Source organism: Hipposideros armiger, unplaced genomic scaffold (genome assembly GCF_001890085.2).
Source record: "Hipposideros armiger isolate ML-2016 unplaced genomic scaffold, ASM189008v1 scaffold_1321, whole genome shotgun sequence".
NCBI lineage: Eukaryota > Metazoa > Chordata > Mammalia > Chiroptera > Hipposideridae > Hipposideros > Hipposideros armiger.
This window is the reverse complement of record NW_017732671.1, coordinates 143,988-158,832: the sequence shown is the minus strand read 5'-3', so window position 1 is coordinate 158,832 and position 14,845 is coordinate 143,988. Positions and strand designations below refer to the sequence as shown.

Genomic DNA, 14,845 nt, shown 5'->3' with positions numbered 1-14,845 from the left:
ACGGCCGCTCACTGCGGCTGCTGGCCGCTCACGCTGGCTGCTGGCCACACACGGTAGCCCATGGCAACCCACTGCCACAGGGACCGCAGCCCACGCCGTCGCCGGCGACCCACAGCAGCCCAGCTCCAGGTTGAGCCGTTGTTCAGCATCTTAGCTGTAGAGGGCAGTGTCACTGGCCCTCACACGTGGGATCCGAACCGGGGCCCTCTGGCATCCCAAGCGAGTTCTCAACCATCGCGCCACTCGGCCGGCCCAATTAACATCTATTGTAATTCAAGCCTTCCACAATTACTAAGATTTTTCTAGGCAAAGAATAAAGGGGTAGCATGAAAAGCGCATCTCACATTTGTGGAACACATGCATTAAACATGATATTACAAAACGTCAGGATGTCTTTGGAGAATGGCAAGGAGTTGGTGGGCCTGGAGCATGGGCTGCATAGAGAAAACATAAATGGCAGGTGTTCAATGATATAGGAAGTATCTCATTTGGGCTTGGTTTGGAGTTGGTTAGTTTATTGTCAATAAATACTGAATCAAAAACTGTAATCAAAACTTTCCCATTAGATCTAATGTTTTCTTATCTCCCTGGACTATGGTTAGACATGCCTTCCTCATGGAATTGCTCCCTCATAGTCTGAATTTCAGAGATGATCTCAGCAGTATCAGACCCAATTTTAGGTTTTGATTATCTAACATTGCAACAGCAAATGACAGTGACACAACTTAACTTGTTGGGGTTAGTTTCATTGTAAAAGTTTCTTGTAGGCGTGTGCTTTGGGGGCACTTGATTTCACATCTAATAGTATAGGAGGAGGAAAAGATCTATGTTTGGAATGAATTCTGCACTAACTGGATGAACTTTGGGAGTCTTACCCCTGAATTGCTCTAGAAGGTTGCTTTGGACGTTGTTCCAAAGAGGTGGGAAGGTGCTTTGTCAATCATAGGAACATTTTTTTCAGATTCCTGTTCTTTACAGGTCTCTTCCTCTAATAGCAAACACCTCAAAATCTCACTTTTATCATATATTATTTTATAATGAAGCACTTGTCTGGAATGTTTTCCTAAATAGTTTATTCCTAAGTGATTGGTACAAAACAAATTATACTTTGGATTTTTTATGTGTTCAAATTGTATATAAATAAGTATTATAAATCATTATGCATAGAAAACAGAAATTGAAATGATATTTTGGTCATTATAGTATGTACTTGAATTTATATAATTCCAATTGGCATTGACTTATCAGGATAAGTAGGTATCTATTTCTCAGAAATTTTAAGTTTCTTTGTAAGGTAAATTCAATATTATCATTTATTTGATTTCCATAGAAAGTTTTGCATGTGATTTTAAAGAGTGAACACTCAAAAGATCTATCAAAATAAACATTTCTCTTTTGTTACTTCAGTTTCCCCAACTGCAGAGTTAAAAATATATCACTTATTTTCCATTAGAATAATGAAATTTTTCATTACATATTTCATTCAGCTTGTGTGTGAGCCATGAAGAGATGGAGATCTGTAGAAAATTTAAAAGTAATGAGAAAATTAAAATGGGAAAAATTTTGAAATGGTGGGAAGACTTAAGTTTCCTTCCCAAACTCCTTTAGTGATGGGTCTCTGATATGAGTCCAGAGAATGCACTTTAGTCAGTGTTCTGCCACAACCCAGTTGTGCGATGGTATAAATAAATCATAGGCCATGCAAAGGACTTTAGAAACCATTATTTACTCCAACTTTTCTGAAAATGAGCTAAGGCATAACAAGGATCAATGGAGACCAGACACATGCCGGGTTTAGAAACCAATTGACCCCAGCTGATCTGGGCTTCTTTCCACAGATATTCACTGTCTTTTAAAATGATACATGTTTTCTCTATGTATCTGTTTCCTCAGTTGTAGAATGAGTAGGTTAGATGTTAACTTCTGTAAGATTCACAATGGTTTTAGAATTCTCAAAATGTGTTCACTTTGTGCCACTAAATGTACATTAGGCCATTTTATCAGTATATACAGTTAAAATTACAGAGACGTGTAATGGAAAGTAAACAAACTGAGATTGGATGCATAGTCAAGAGTCAGGACATTCCTAATTTCTGATGGGTTTTAGGTCTTTTTGGCAGATCCATTTATTCTCTGTAGTACAGTCTTCAGAAAAAATTGCTGTCTGTGTGATGAAAGCACAGCTGTTTTCTTTAGCATCACCAGTGATTTGTAATCTGTGGAGCAAAAGAAAAGGTTCCCTTAGTGTTCAGAATTTTCTCACATAATTTTCCTCTTCCAGCAAGTACTTCCTACAACTTTCAGAAAATAATGGAATGCTAAATTATTAGGCAGAGTGTACAGTCACAAATATAATGGTATAAACATTTCATGTAAAGCTCATATTAACCTCTGGAACCTGCAAGTTTATCTTCACTGGGAAACAATCCTAACAAGAAACTTCATAATGATGCTTAAAAAAAGAGAGAAGCTTTTAAAGCTGGGAATTAATTCTCCTTATTGTACTACTAACATGTCATGTGAAAAGTTCCTTAACTTTACTGAGCTTCAGTTTTCTTAAATATGTGGAACATAACCACCTAATATTTGGGGGAGGCATTGAGATGCTGCATGTGAATGTGTGACAATGCTTAAACAAAGTTCAGGCATACTTTGGAATTGTTGCCAGTTTGATTCTAGACTATCATACTAAAGCAAGTATCACAATAAAATGAGTCACACTAATATTTTGGTTTCCCAGTGCAAATAAAATATATATTTACACTATACTGTAGTCTATTAAGTGTGCAAAAACATTACATCTAAAAAACAATGTATTTATCTTAATTAAAAACACTTTATTGCTAAACAATGCTAATCATTATCTGAGCCTTAATTGAGTTGTAATTTTTTTGCTGGTAGAGGGCCTTACGTTGATGTTGATGGCTGATGATCAGGGTGGTGGTTGCTGAAGGTTTGGGTGGCTGTAGCAATTTCTTAAAATAAGACAATAGTGAAGTTTCCCACTTTGATTGACTCTTATTTTCACAAAAAATTTTTCTGCAGCATGCAATGGTGGTTGATAGCATTTCACCCACAGTTGAACTTCTTTCAAAATTGGAGTCAATCTTAAACCCTGCTGCTGCTTTATTAACTAAGGTTATGTAGTATTATTCTAAATCCTTTGTTGTCATTTTAACAGCCTTCACAACATCTTCACCAGGAGTAGATTCTACCTCAAGAAACCACTTTCTTTGCTCACACATAAGAACCAACTCCTCATCCATTAAAGTTTTGTCATGAGATTGCAGCAATTCAGTCACATCTTCAGGGCACTTCAAATTCTAGCTCTCTTGCTATTCCCACATCTGTAGTTACTTAGTCCACTGAAGTCTTGTGCCCCTTAAAGTCATCCATGAGGGTTGGAATTAACTTCTTCCAAAATCCTCTTAATGTTGACCCCTTACCTTGAATAATGAATATTCTTGTTTTGTTGTTTTTGGGTTATTTTAGCTGAGCCATCCTGCTACCTGTTGGCAGCTCAGCGGCTGCTCAGCTTGGGCTGGACTCGAACTGCTGTTGCTCAGAGCTCAAACTCTTGAGCGAGCTCTTAACCAACTGAGCCACTCGGCCGGCCCTGAATAATGAATATTCTTAATGGCATCTAAAATAGTGAATAATTTCTAGAGGGTTTTCAATTTACTTTCCCCAGATCCATCAGAGGAATCATTATGTATGACAGATCTAGCCGTAATAAAATGGGTATAGAAGGAAAGTACCTCAACATAATAAAGGCCATGCACAACAAACCCTCAGCTCCGTTCACACTTAATGGTGAAAAACTAAAAGCTTTTCCTCTAAGATCAGATACAAGACAGGGATGCTCCTCTTACCACTGTTATTCAACATAGTATGAGAAGTTCTAGCTCTAGCAATCAGACAAGAGAAAGAAATAAAAGTCATCCAAACTGGGAATGAAGAAGGCAAATTGTCACTTTTTGCACATGACATGATTCTTTATATAGAAAATCCTAAAGACTCCACCAAAAAACTATTAGAAACAATAAACAAATACAGTAAAGTGGCAGGGTACAAAATCAATGTACAAAAATCCATTGTGTTTCTATATACTAACAATAAAATTTCAGAAAAAGAAATGAAGAAAACAATTCTTTTGCAATTGCAATGAAAAGAATAAAATATGTAGCAATAAACTTAGCAAAACATGTGAAGGACCTACACACTGAAAAGTACAAGGTATTATTAAAAGAAATTGAAGAAGATATAAAGAAATGGAAAGATATTCTGAAAGATATTCATGGATTGGAAGAATCAACATAGCTTAAATGGCCAAATATCCAAAGCAATATACAGATTTAATGCAATTCCATCAAAATCCCAATGGCATTTTTTTTAAAGAAATAGAACAAAAAATCATCAGATTTGTATGGAATCACAAAAGACCCCAAAGCCAAAGCAATCCTGAGAAAAAAGAAAGCCGGAGGTATGACACTTGCTGACTTCAATTCATACTACGAAGTGACAATGGTCAAACAGCATGGATTGGGTAGAAAAACAGACACACAGATCAACGTATTAGAATTGAGAACCCAAAATTAAACCCACATATATATGGGCAGATAATTTTTGACAAAGGAGACAAAAACATACAATGGAAAAAAGAAAGCCTCTTCAATAAATGGTGCTGGGAGAATTAGAAAGCCATGAGCAAAAGAATAAACATAGACTGCTATCTCGGTACACCAAAATTAACTCAAACTTGTTCAAAGATCTAAATATAAGACCTGAAACAATAAACTGCATAGAAGAAAATTCAGGTACTAAACATGAACCTTGGGTTCAGAGAGGATTTTATGAATTTGACCTCAAAGGCAAGGGAAGTGAAAATAAATAAATGAGGCAATATCAAACAAAAAAGCTTCTGTACAACTAAAGAAACCATTAACAAAACAAGGAGGCAACCAACCAAATGAGAGAAGATATTTTCAAACTACACCTCCCATTAGGGGCTGATATCTAAAACATAAAGAACTCATACAACTCAGCAACAAAAAACCAAAATAACCAATTAAAAATTGGGCAGAGGACCTGAACAGATATTTCTCTCAAGAAGACATACAAATGCCCAACAAACATATGAAGATACTCAACACTATTAGGAAACTGCAAATCAAAACCATAAAGAGATATCATCTCACTCCTGTTAGAATGGCTATTATCAAGACAAGTAATAACAAGTGTTGAAGAGGTTGTGGAGAAAAAGGAACCCTCATACACTGCTGGTGGGAATGTAAATTGGTACAGCAACTGTGGAAAACAACATGGAGGTTTCTCAAAAAATTAGAATAGAATTACCATACAACCCAGAAATCCCTCTTCTGGGTATCTACCCCAAAAATCTGAAATCATTTATCTGTAAAGATATGTGTACCCCCTATACTCACTGCAGCATTATTCACAGGGGGCAAGACATGGAAACAACGAAAGTGTCCTTCGATAGATGATTGGATAAAGAAAATGTAATACATATATATACAATGGAATATTACTCAGCTATAAGAAAAGATGAAATACTGCCAGTTGCAACAACATGGATGGATCTTGAGATTATCATGCTAAGTGAAATATGTCAGACAGAAAAAATCAAGAACCATATGATTTCACTCATATGTGACATATAAAAATGAAAGCAACAAACTAACAAACAAAACCTCATAGATGCAGACAATAGTTTAGTGGTTTCCAGAGGGAAAAGGGGTGAGGGGAGGTAAAAAAGGGTCAAAGGGGTCAAATATATGGTAATGGAAGGAGATTTGACTTTGGGTGGTGAACACACATGAATACATAGTTGATGTATTATAGAATTTTACACTTGAAACATGTAATTTTATTAATCAATGTCACCCCAATAAATTTAATTCAAATTAATTAATTTTTCAAAAAGTAAGCAGAGTCTAACTGATGCTTTTTCTACTATAACCTGATACCTTCTTGGTTTACTTAATCACTACTATTTTCATCAAAGCATAATTTTTATCCTCAGAATAAAATGGAATATTCTACTGAATTTATCCCATCCACTTTACCTATATTTCTGTTCACAAACACTTCAGTGTTTTAAATTTTATTTGTATTGAACCTCAATAAAATAAACATCATGGCCTGTTAAGAAACACATATGTACACATACACACACACACAGACACACACACACACACACATTAAGCCAAAATTAACCTTTACTATGTATGAAAATATAAAAATAAGTGAGGGTTTCATGTTTATGTAAATAAGATAGAAAATAATTCTAAGAAAGCATATAACAAATCACGTTAGATTTTATTTAATAAAATGAGTATGCTTGCCTTTTCACAAATTCATTCTAATCTAGAAAATTTATTTTAAAATAATCTTCATTTTAAAGTCTCATATTTAAAAAATAGTTTAGAACGTGGGTTCAACAATGTCAAAATTGCTGGTAAAACCAACCTCTCTTTCAATATTTAATACTTTTCCATACTTAATAATTTTTCACTACATTTTAGATAAACTTCAACATGTTCCCATGTTTTAAATTCTAACCTTTCTGTGAATGATAAAACACATTTTAAGAATTTGAGAGTTTTAAACTAAATTAAAACTATAAAATTCAATCTTCAATAACAATGTTACTACCTTGTAATAGAAATCTGATTAAATTGAATATTAAAATTAGCTTATCTAATACTCACATATTAGAATTTAAAGAAGAGCCATTTATCCACTTCCATTTCTTTTCTGGTAACGTAAAATTTAATCCAATACCGTAGAAAACTCCATTATCATCCATCAGGTTTTGTATGAGTCTCTGTAAATGGAACAGAAAATAATGTCTGAATATTGAATCTGTTTATCCACTCATAGTTTGCATTCTTCTACTCATTCTCTAAAACACAGTTTAAGTGTCACCCTCACTATGAAGCCTTTTCTAATTCCCCCTTAATTATTCCTTCTTTGTGATAGTTCTCTCTACCTATTCATAACATTGTTGTAGTCACCAAATTATAGTCAATTATTTGCTTGTGTGTCTGTTTAGTCTCTGGATTGTGAGCTTCTTGAAGTTAAGGTCACGACTTCCATCTACATGGAACCTTTAAGCTAAAGCCCAATGATATTCATATGGTTAGAAGAAAGTGGTAAGTTCTATTCAAGTATTTTATTTGATTATTTACCAATTCTTCCTGATCTTGAATAAGCAGCAAACTGGATTCTTGTCTGGAACAGTCAGCTAGACTGTCAGTCCACGTGTTAAAATTATTAGAAAAAAGCAAGCATTTCTCTTGGAGCAGACGCCAATGCATTGGGCACGTTAAAGGACTTGGTCTCTCTAAAGTAAGAAAGAGAAAGAATAAATAAATAAGTGTTACGTCACTAACCTGCCCTCACTCCACTGCTACTAATCTCATACACACACACACACACACACACACACACACACACACACACACACGTCATTATGAATGCTCAGTCTTTGTCACCGTGAGAACAATTAATCAATTTATTATAGTTTTGAAGTTTTGAGACCTACTGTTCATTCTGGAACCAACAATTAGAAATTAGTGTCCAGTCATATTGAGCATACATGGAACCACAGAACATCAGAATAGGAAAAGACCCTCAAAATAATTTAAGCAGCCACATTTTACATTTTAAGACACTAATAGACAGAATAATTTGGCCAAGTCCACACAATCAGATGGTGGTAAAATCAAAACTATTTCTGAGTTTCTGTAAATTCATCACCAGTGCTTATTCCACTCCCTGGACAACAACACAAACTTACCCCAAAAATGTTTACTTCAAATAACATGCAAAATGCTAAGCAAATAAGAATTCATTTCACTAAATTAATGACAAATGCCTTGGAGGAAATCATCATAAGAAAATTTCTAATTGACAAATGGTATCTTTGCCTATGTAATGTGATCTATTGCATAGCATTTTCCAGAAGATTTTCTAGGTTTCTTAAAATATTCTGTAAAATGTGGACACGGACCACATTCTGCTACAGCCATTCAGCAATAGTTATTTTTATTAACATACACAGTTGACCACTGAACAATAAAAGTTTGAGACACGTGGGTCCACTTATGTGTAGTTTTTTTTTTCAGTAAATACATACAGTACTGTAAATGTACTTTCTCTTATGATATTTTTCATAACATTTTCTTTAATCTGGATTACTTTATTGTAAGAATACCATATATAATATATGTAATATGCAAAATATGGGTTAATTGACTCTTTATGTTATTGGTAAGGCTTCCAGTCAAAAGTAGGCTATTAGTAGTTATGTTTTGGAGGAGTCAAAAGTCATATGTGATTTTTAACTGTGCAGGGGTGTCAGCACCTCTAACCCCCACACTGTTCAAGGGTCAGCAGTACTTACTGGAGCAATGATGAATACAATCAATATTAAAGGATTCATTTATATTTGAGTTCTATTAGTTAACTTCACTTCAAAGTTAACTATTCACATATTCATTGAAATCATTAAATATTCCACTTAAATACATATTTTACTTTTTAACTTGATATTTGCTATTAATTATTGAATATCCTAGCAGCAGTTTCTCATGGGGTAGTAAGCTCTGGTGGTTAAGATCACAGGCTCTGAAATGAGACTCCCTAAGTACAATTCCCAGTGTCAACAGTTACTACTTGTATGACTCTGATTGCTTAACCTTTTCGGCCTGAGTTTTGTCAAACATAAAATCAGAGTGATGCGATAATACTATTTTATCGTATGGATGTTATGAGCCTTAACTAAGGTAATACATGATATTTATCAAATGTTAGCCATTATTTTCAGGAAATTCAAGGCACAAAATTACCTGTTGTTTCATTCCTTTTCTCTTGAACATCCACACTGTTTTTTTCTATTGGTGATTTTTGTCCTAAGAATATCACTAGTAAATAAGGAGAAACTATTAATAAGATTAAATGCTGAAATGTGGTGAAATATATATGCTCTATTTATCACTTCAAGAAACTAAGTTATCTCAATAAGCTTGACTATGGACAGTAGATAAGGGCAACAGCAATGTAGTGACAAAGGGCCTAAGTTGGAAGACAGGATACATAAACAACAAACAACAAACAAACAAGAAAACACATAATAAGTGAATTCACACAGAGGTTGGGTTACCTGTTATCATCAACCAGATGAATAAACTTCAGGATTTTATTTTAACTCTTAAATTGCTTAAACTCTTGCCTGAAATGTCTCATTTTTAGAGTTAGCTCAATGATGCATATCCCAAGGGAGAGATTGCCTAGTGCAATCTGGAGTTTAGTAGGTATTTAAGAAACTGTAAATAATTGGAAATTTAAATTTTCCAATTTATTGTCACATTTTCATTGTAATTATTATTATTTTTTTTAATTTCTTGAGACACTTGTGAATAACTCCATGAAGACTATCAGAACAATTAGGAAGAGAAATGTGAAAGGCTTAAGTTTGGGTAGTGAATATGGACTGAGCATTGTTAGAAGCATTGTTTTATTTTTTTTTTCCATTGTGTCTTCATTAAGTTTGGGGTGGCCAATTATGTTAAGATACTCTAATATTATGATAGGAGTAGAATAAGTGGAGCAAGAAACAAATGATATTGCATCACTTACCTGTAACACTCAACCCAATTACAGTCAGGGCAAGAAGAATAACCCCAGTACACGCAAGTTTCAGAGCAAATCGATGCCAAGGTGGACCTTGACAGACATCTGAGAAGTTAAAAAACATAAAATACACTCAATTAACTCAGTTTATAATAAAAAGCAAAGGTGGTTTGGATCACACGTGCAAAGTTAGACTCACGTTGATAGCTGGTGGCAGGAAAGGACATTTATCAGCCATCTTAAAGTTGAATCACAAGACGGGATCTCAGTCAGAGCTAACTGAGAATTTACTCACTGATAAAATAGAAATATTTATACTTGCCTCGTGTACGAAAGATCGATACAAGAATCAAATGAAAAAAAAAGAATCAAATGAAGAATCAATGTTTTGAAAATTGCCAAGTGCAAAAATGAAGCATCTACCCTATTGCAGAAAGGTAGTCAAAAGCTTTTGTCTAAAAAGGATGGCCTTCATTTTAGACATCTTAAAAACATGCATTTCATAGGTAAAAATAATAAAAGAAGAACTTATTAATTTTAAAATATTGGGAAACAGTGGGCTACAGCTTCCAAAATTAAATCATCTCTGATGGGAATTGTTCTGGTAATTTATCTTCGGTTACTCTACTTCAAGCTGTGCTTAAGAAGCAACTATACCTCTGATTTAATTATAAGCCCTTTTTGTCCCTATTTGGTTTATAACATGTTAGATATACTATAATTATAAATTGTTTTCTAAATTGTATTATTAGAGGCAAAGACCTTTTCTAAGTAAGGCTTTTACATTTATATACAGCTATTGATTTATTTATGTTATCTATTCCTTTTTATATTTTTTCTAATATTTCTCAGCATACATGATCTGAGTCACATTTTAAATTTTTAGTATCAGGTATGTTAAAATGCAGTATTTTATTCTCATTAAATGTTCTAAGGAGACCTACATTCCTACTTTGTTCTTCACAGTCTCCTTGGCCATTCAGCTGTACAGCCCAGTTTGCAGACAATTGCTAATGGTCTCTTCCATTTGGATGCCGACATTCATAGGATTTAGCTGTTTCTAAAATGATCCTGGGGAGATGGAATTCAGTACAGCTAAATGTGATAAAAGGTTATGGGAGGAGACATAATAGATGAGATTCAAAGTAATGACAGGTGCATTACCACCCGGAGTGGGAGGTTGGAATAGATGCCCAGAGGAGACTCCAAGACCCTGGGTATACATAAGAGTATGAGAAGCCAAACTTGAAAATATTGACCTAAAACTTCGAATGAGAGCCAGAGTGACACAGAGAGGCTAAATTCAATCAATAAACATAAGACATGCCTTAGGATATCACTGCTTCCAGTTGTATATGTGTGTATTGATTTACCTTTCTGTCTCTTTTCTTCCTCATCCTTTTCTCCCTTGAAACTTTGCCAAATGAAAAACACTCCATCTAGTTACTATTTGAATATTTATTACTGAAGTATAGCAATAATTAAGAGCGGAGGCTTTCGACTGTAGCATCTGCGTTTGATTATGCTACTTTAGGCAACGCATTCAGCCCTCATAAAGCACAAATTTCCTCACTTTTAAAGTGTGGAATCCTATCTACTTCATAAAGTTTTGAAAAGGATTATATGAAACAATTCTAAAATGTTAGACATAGTGCCTGGTACATAGCAACGGTTCAATAAATATTAGGGTTTTTTTAAGTCTTTTTTTTTAAACTGTAGGTAAAAGGTAATTTGGAGTGACTTTTAAAAATAGTTATTTATTTTTGCTAAAATTTAAAGACTTGAGTGGAAGGTCCTGTGCCTGGGCGGTATGGTCCCTGTGTTAAGTTTTTCTGCACCATTACGTAACATTGGAATTAATGGAATTACAATAACAAGAGTCCAGGTAAAGTTTAGTTATCTGGAAAGACCCACTTAGGGGTGTTTTTTAGAATGTTAAATCACCTTACTCCTTTACTCCTTACTTGCTTTATCCTTTAGTGGCTTTCTATCAACCTTGACTCTAAAAACATCTGTAAAAAAGTCTACAAAACCCTAATCAATCTGGCTTTCCATTACTTCTCTAATTTCATCTCCTACTACTCTTCGTACACACATGCTGCTATTTCACACTAACTTACATGCTCCTCCTGCAATGTAACGGGCAAGCTCTCACTGAGGGATGTTGTACTCTCTGGCACAACCTCCTAAGGCCCATCTCCCAGAAAACATGCCTTATCCTGCAGTTCTTTCAGGTCTTGACTTAAATCTCATCTTGTCAGGGAGAGCTTCTATGATCATTCTATTTGATATGGCATCCTCCCAAAAAGCTAAATCTCAATTTCAACTGTTATTTTTCTCAGTTGCACTTCATATTACCTAAACTTTTCATATGTACTTAGTTTTTTGTTTATTTGTATGTCCCCATGGTAGTATACTATAAACTCAATTAAAAATCTTTTTTTACTCTAGATTGTTCACTGCTGTACCTTCAGCACCTAAAGCATGCCCAGCACATAATAGGTGCTTATTTTTGGATGAATGAACAAACTCTAGAGACTTTGCTTACACCTCATCTACTTTTGTAAGAGAGCAAACCCGTCACTGTAAACAAAATGTCACAACTCACATTTCCCTCTGGTTTTACTGACTGCCTTTGATATAATCACACTATTCTATATGGTTGCGACAGCCTGAACAGTTTAGCCAAAGAGCTCAGTAGTGTTTGCACAATAATTGTAATACCAGACTGGTGTTTTGTAGTCACACATTTTGTTCTGACTTTCTTTTACTTTGTTTTTCATATTTAGTTTTAGGATGATATTTTGTAAGATAATAATAACAATCAAACCAGACAAATATTCTGGACCCATTGTTTTGGGATCATAGATAGTAGCTTTTGTAGAAAATCTTACTGTCTTTTTCTATATTCATTTTCTGATATCCCTTTTCAACACCATCATCCTTCTCCTCACTTTTGCTAGATCTGAATAAGGAAAAAGGATGTCTTGTTCTTACCCAGCAAAAAATAACTTTGACTTGACCAAATGCTGACAGTAGTTATTAAAATCCTTCGATTTCCTTTAACTCCTATATGAAGAGTATGGTGAAACTTATTTGATAACCCTAAGATTTTTTTTCACAATTTAGAATGTTGATAATTTAATAGTTTTAAACGTATACCAAAACATCCTAAAAAGGTATAATCTATATGCTTAGCGCAATGTGCAATGAATACCAGGTTGAATAAAAATCACCATATTATTGGCTTTCATAAATTTGGATCGATTTCAAAAGGTAATATTATGTCATGATAATTTTATACATATTTTTGCCTAGTTTCTGGTGTTTTAAAAATCCATTCCTAAGATATGGCATCTATTACCTATTACTTCACATTGTAGTTCCCCTTTTCTTTCAATCAGAATAGTAACTCCTCTAACACACAGAAGAGTGCCAATTTCAACAAATGTCAAATAGGTTCGTTAGTAATATTTTCCAAGGTCTGTGATTAATCTCCTTCTAAGCTGTAATGCTTTCCAAGTTGGAAACTATCAGATCATAATTATTCCCAATCTTTGATCTTAAATATGATTTCTTCCAGAAAGATCTCCTTTGGAGAGTGAAGGATTCATATCATTAACCCAACACTTTGTATTCTAAAGAAATGCTACGGATGCAAACACACTGGAACGTAATCATAGTACTAGAATTTTGTAGGAGGATTTGGAATAAGGTGGGTTAGTATTACAAGATAATAATGTGTCCCTCAAACTGTTCCTTTGTTCACACATTTAAAGTATTTTTTCCAGGTCTTTAATCCAAGGATCGGTAATAGGAGCAATGTTCACTTCTCACACTGATACCTTAATAAAAAAGAAATTTCTGAGGTAAGTGTTTTTCTCCACAGTTGTGATTATCTACCCATAAGTTATGCTGTACATATTTAACATTAATAAGACTGCTGCACATGTTCAAAACAACACTTTAAAGCCATACATTTACAAAGAAAATCTAACTCTGGAAGATATACAAATGCCCACAGGAAAATCAAAGCCACTTACCCTGAGGAACAGATGGGGGAGATGAAATTTCAAGGCCAGTATCCCGGGATAATTTTAGATCAGCATATGTTACTTGTGTGTCCATTGAAAACAGGAGAATGTGGCATTAAACATGTGCATACGGACAAACTCCAAGTTCTATAAGCTCAGCAAAAGGAAGTGCCCATTCTAACATGCTTTGTCGTCTCTCTTGTATTGTTACCCACCCACACTTCTGGCTGTGGGTTTTCTTCACGTATTAGTGAGACAATCTACTTACTGGGTGTCCACTGTGCTTAGACATGTAATTTCTACTTTGCATATATATACGGATAGAGAGATTATATTATACATGCAAATACAGACATAATATATATAATATTAAGGCTAAAGATTTTAGAGAGTTCATGCCTAAATGATTATAAGTAACTGAGATTTAGGATGTAGCAATAGTAGCAATAATATTGAATCGCTCAAGGAAAAATAAAAGTAGGTTTTCACTATGTCTCCAATGTTGACATTGAGATTTAGTAGGTTAATAGTGGGAGCTGGGATGGACAGAAAAATAAAGCAAAAAAAACAACAACAAAACTACTTTTGAATGTGAAGAAGTCAGTGGAGGTCAGAAGATGGCTACAACATGGAGAAAAGATTGAGGAGAATCATTTTGTGCAAGAAGGTGAAAATACAAGAGAATTTACTCTAGGTTTAAAATAGAAAAGAAAATGGTACTTCAGCCAGGTGGCAGACTAGGAAACCACACACCATGGTTTTCCCACATATAGACTGTTTGAGAACAATATATGGAGCAGAATACTTCTGTGAGGGCTTTAGAGACCAGTTGAGAAGCTACGTCATTAAGGCCATTGTAAAACCAAGAAGGAATTCTAATAAAAAGAAGTTGAATAATTCCCAGCATTTAGTGCATCCATTAGTGTCCCTGTCCCTACACTGCACAGTATGGAGACATCAGGAGGAAAGCCCTTATAGTGGGGATCCTCCTTCAAAATAGAAACAAAAGAAACAAAAGAGTGGACTGTGCATTCAACATCTGGACTGTGTGGGGCTACTCAAGGGACAGGTTTCTGTCTTGTCTTATATGTGGTGTTTATAGGACCAGTGCAAGTTTGGGAGCCACAGAAAACTGAGGCAAGCAGCACACAGGG

The 14,845-nt window shown here is 34.6% G+C and overlaps 1 protein-coding gene across 4 annotated transcripts; it reads right to left on the bottom strand.

Moving 5' to 3' along the window:
• Positions 1-1,291: 1,291 nt before the first annotated feature.
• Positions 1,292-13,867, bottom strand: KLRB1 (killer cell lectin like receptor B1). 4 transcript variants are annotated; one of them, XM_019633471.1, is made up of 8 exons: positions 13,388-13,470; positions 10,602-10,728; positions 9,857-9,864; positions 9,664-9,762; positions 8,874-8,966; positions 7,212-7,366; positions 6,732-6,847; positions 1,292-2,216 (listed from the first exon to the last, which is right to left on the bottom strand). In XM_019633471.1, exons 2-8 carry the CDS (start codon positions 10,634-10,636, stop codon positions 2,087-2,089), a joined length of 636 nt encoding a protein of 211 aa, XP_019489016.1. In that variant the 5' UTR covers positions 10,637-10,728; positions 13,388-13,470; the 3' UTR covers positions 1,292-2,086. The 4 variants fall into 4 exon arrangements, with proteins under 4 accessions (XP_019489016.1, XP_019489014.1, XP_019489015.1 ...); XM_019633469.1 differs by lacking the exons at positions 9,857-9,864; positions 10,602-10,728; positions 13,388-13,470 and adding an exon at positions 13,701-13,867; XM_019633470.1 differs by lacking the exons at positions 9,857-9,864; positions 10,602-10,728; positions 13,388-13,470 and adding an exon at positions 13,701-13,867 and having other exon boundaries at positions 8,874-8,948.
• Positions 13,868-14,845: the final 978 nt, after the last annotated feature.

Bases quoted from the DNA above. Each gene is read 5' to 3' on its own strand.
- KLRB1 (XM_019633469.1), bottom strand. From the start codon at position 13,785: ATGGACACACAAGTAACATATGCTGATCTAAAATTATCCCGGGATACT. The intron at 8,967-9,663 runs GTAAGTGATGCA...TCTTATTAATAG, and splicing joins AATTGGGTTGAGTGTTACAG to TTTCTCCTTATTTACTAGTG. The intron at 6,848-7,211 runs GTAAATAATCAA...TTCCATTTACAG, and splicing joins TTCAAGATCAGGAAGAATTG to AGACTCATACAAAACCTGAT.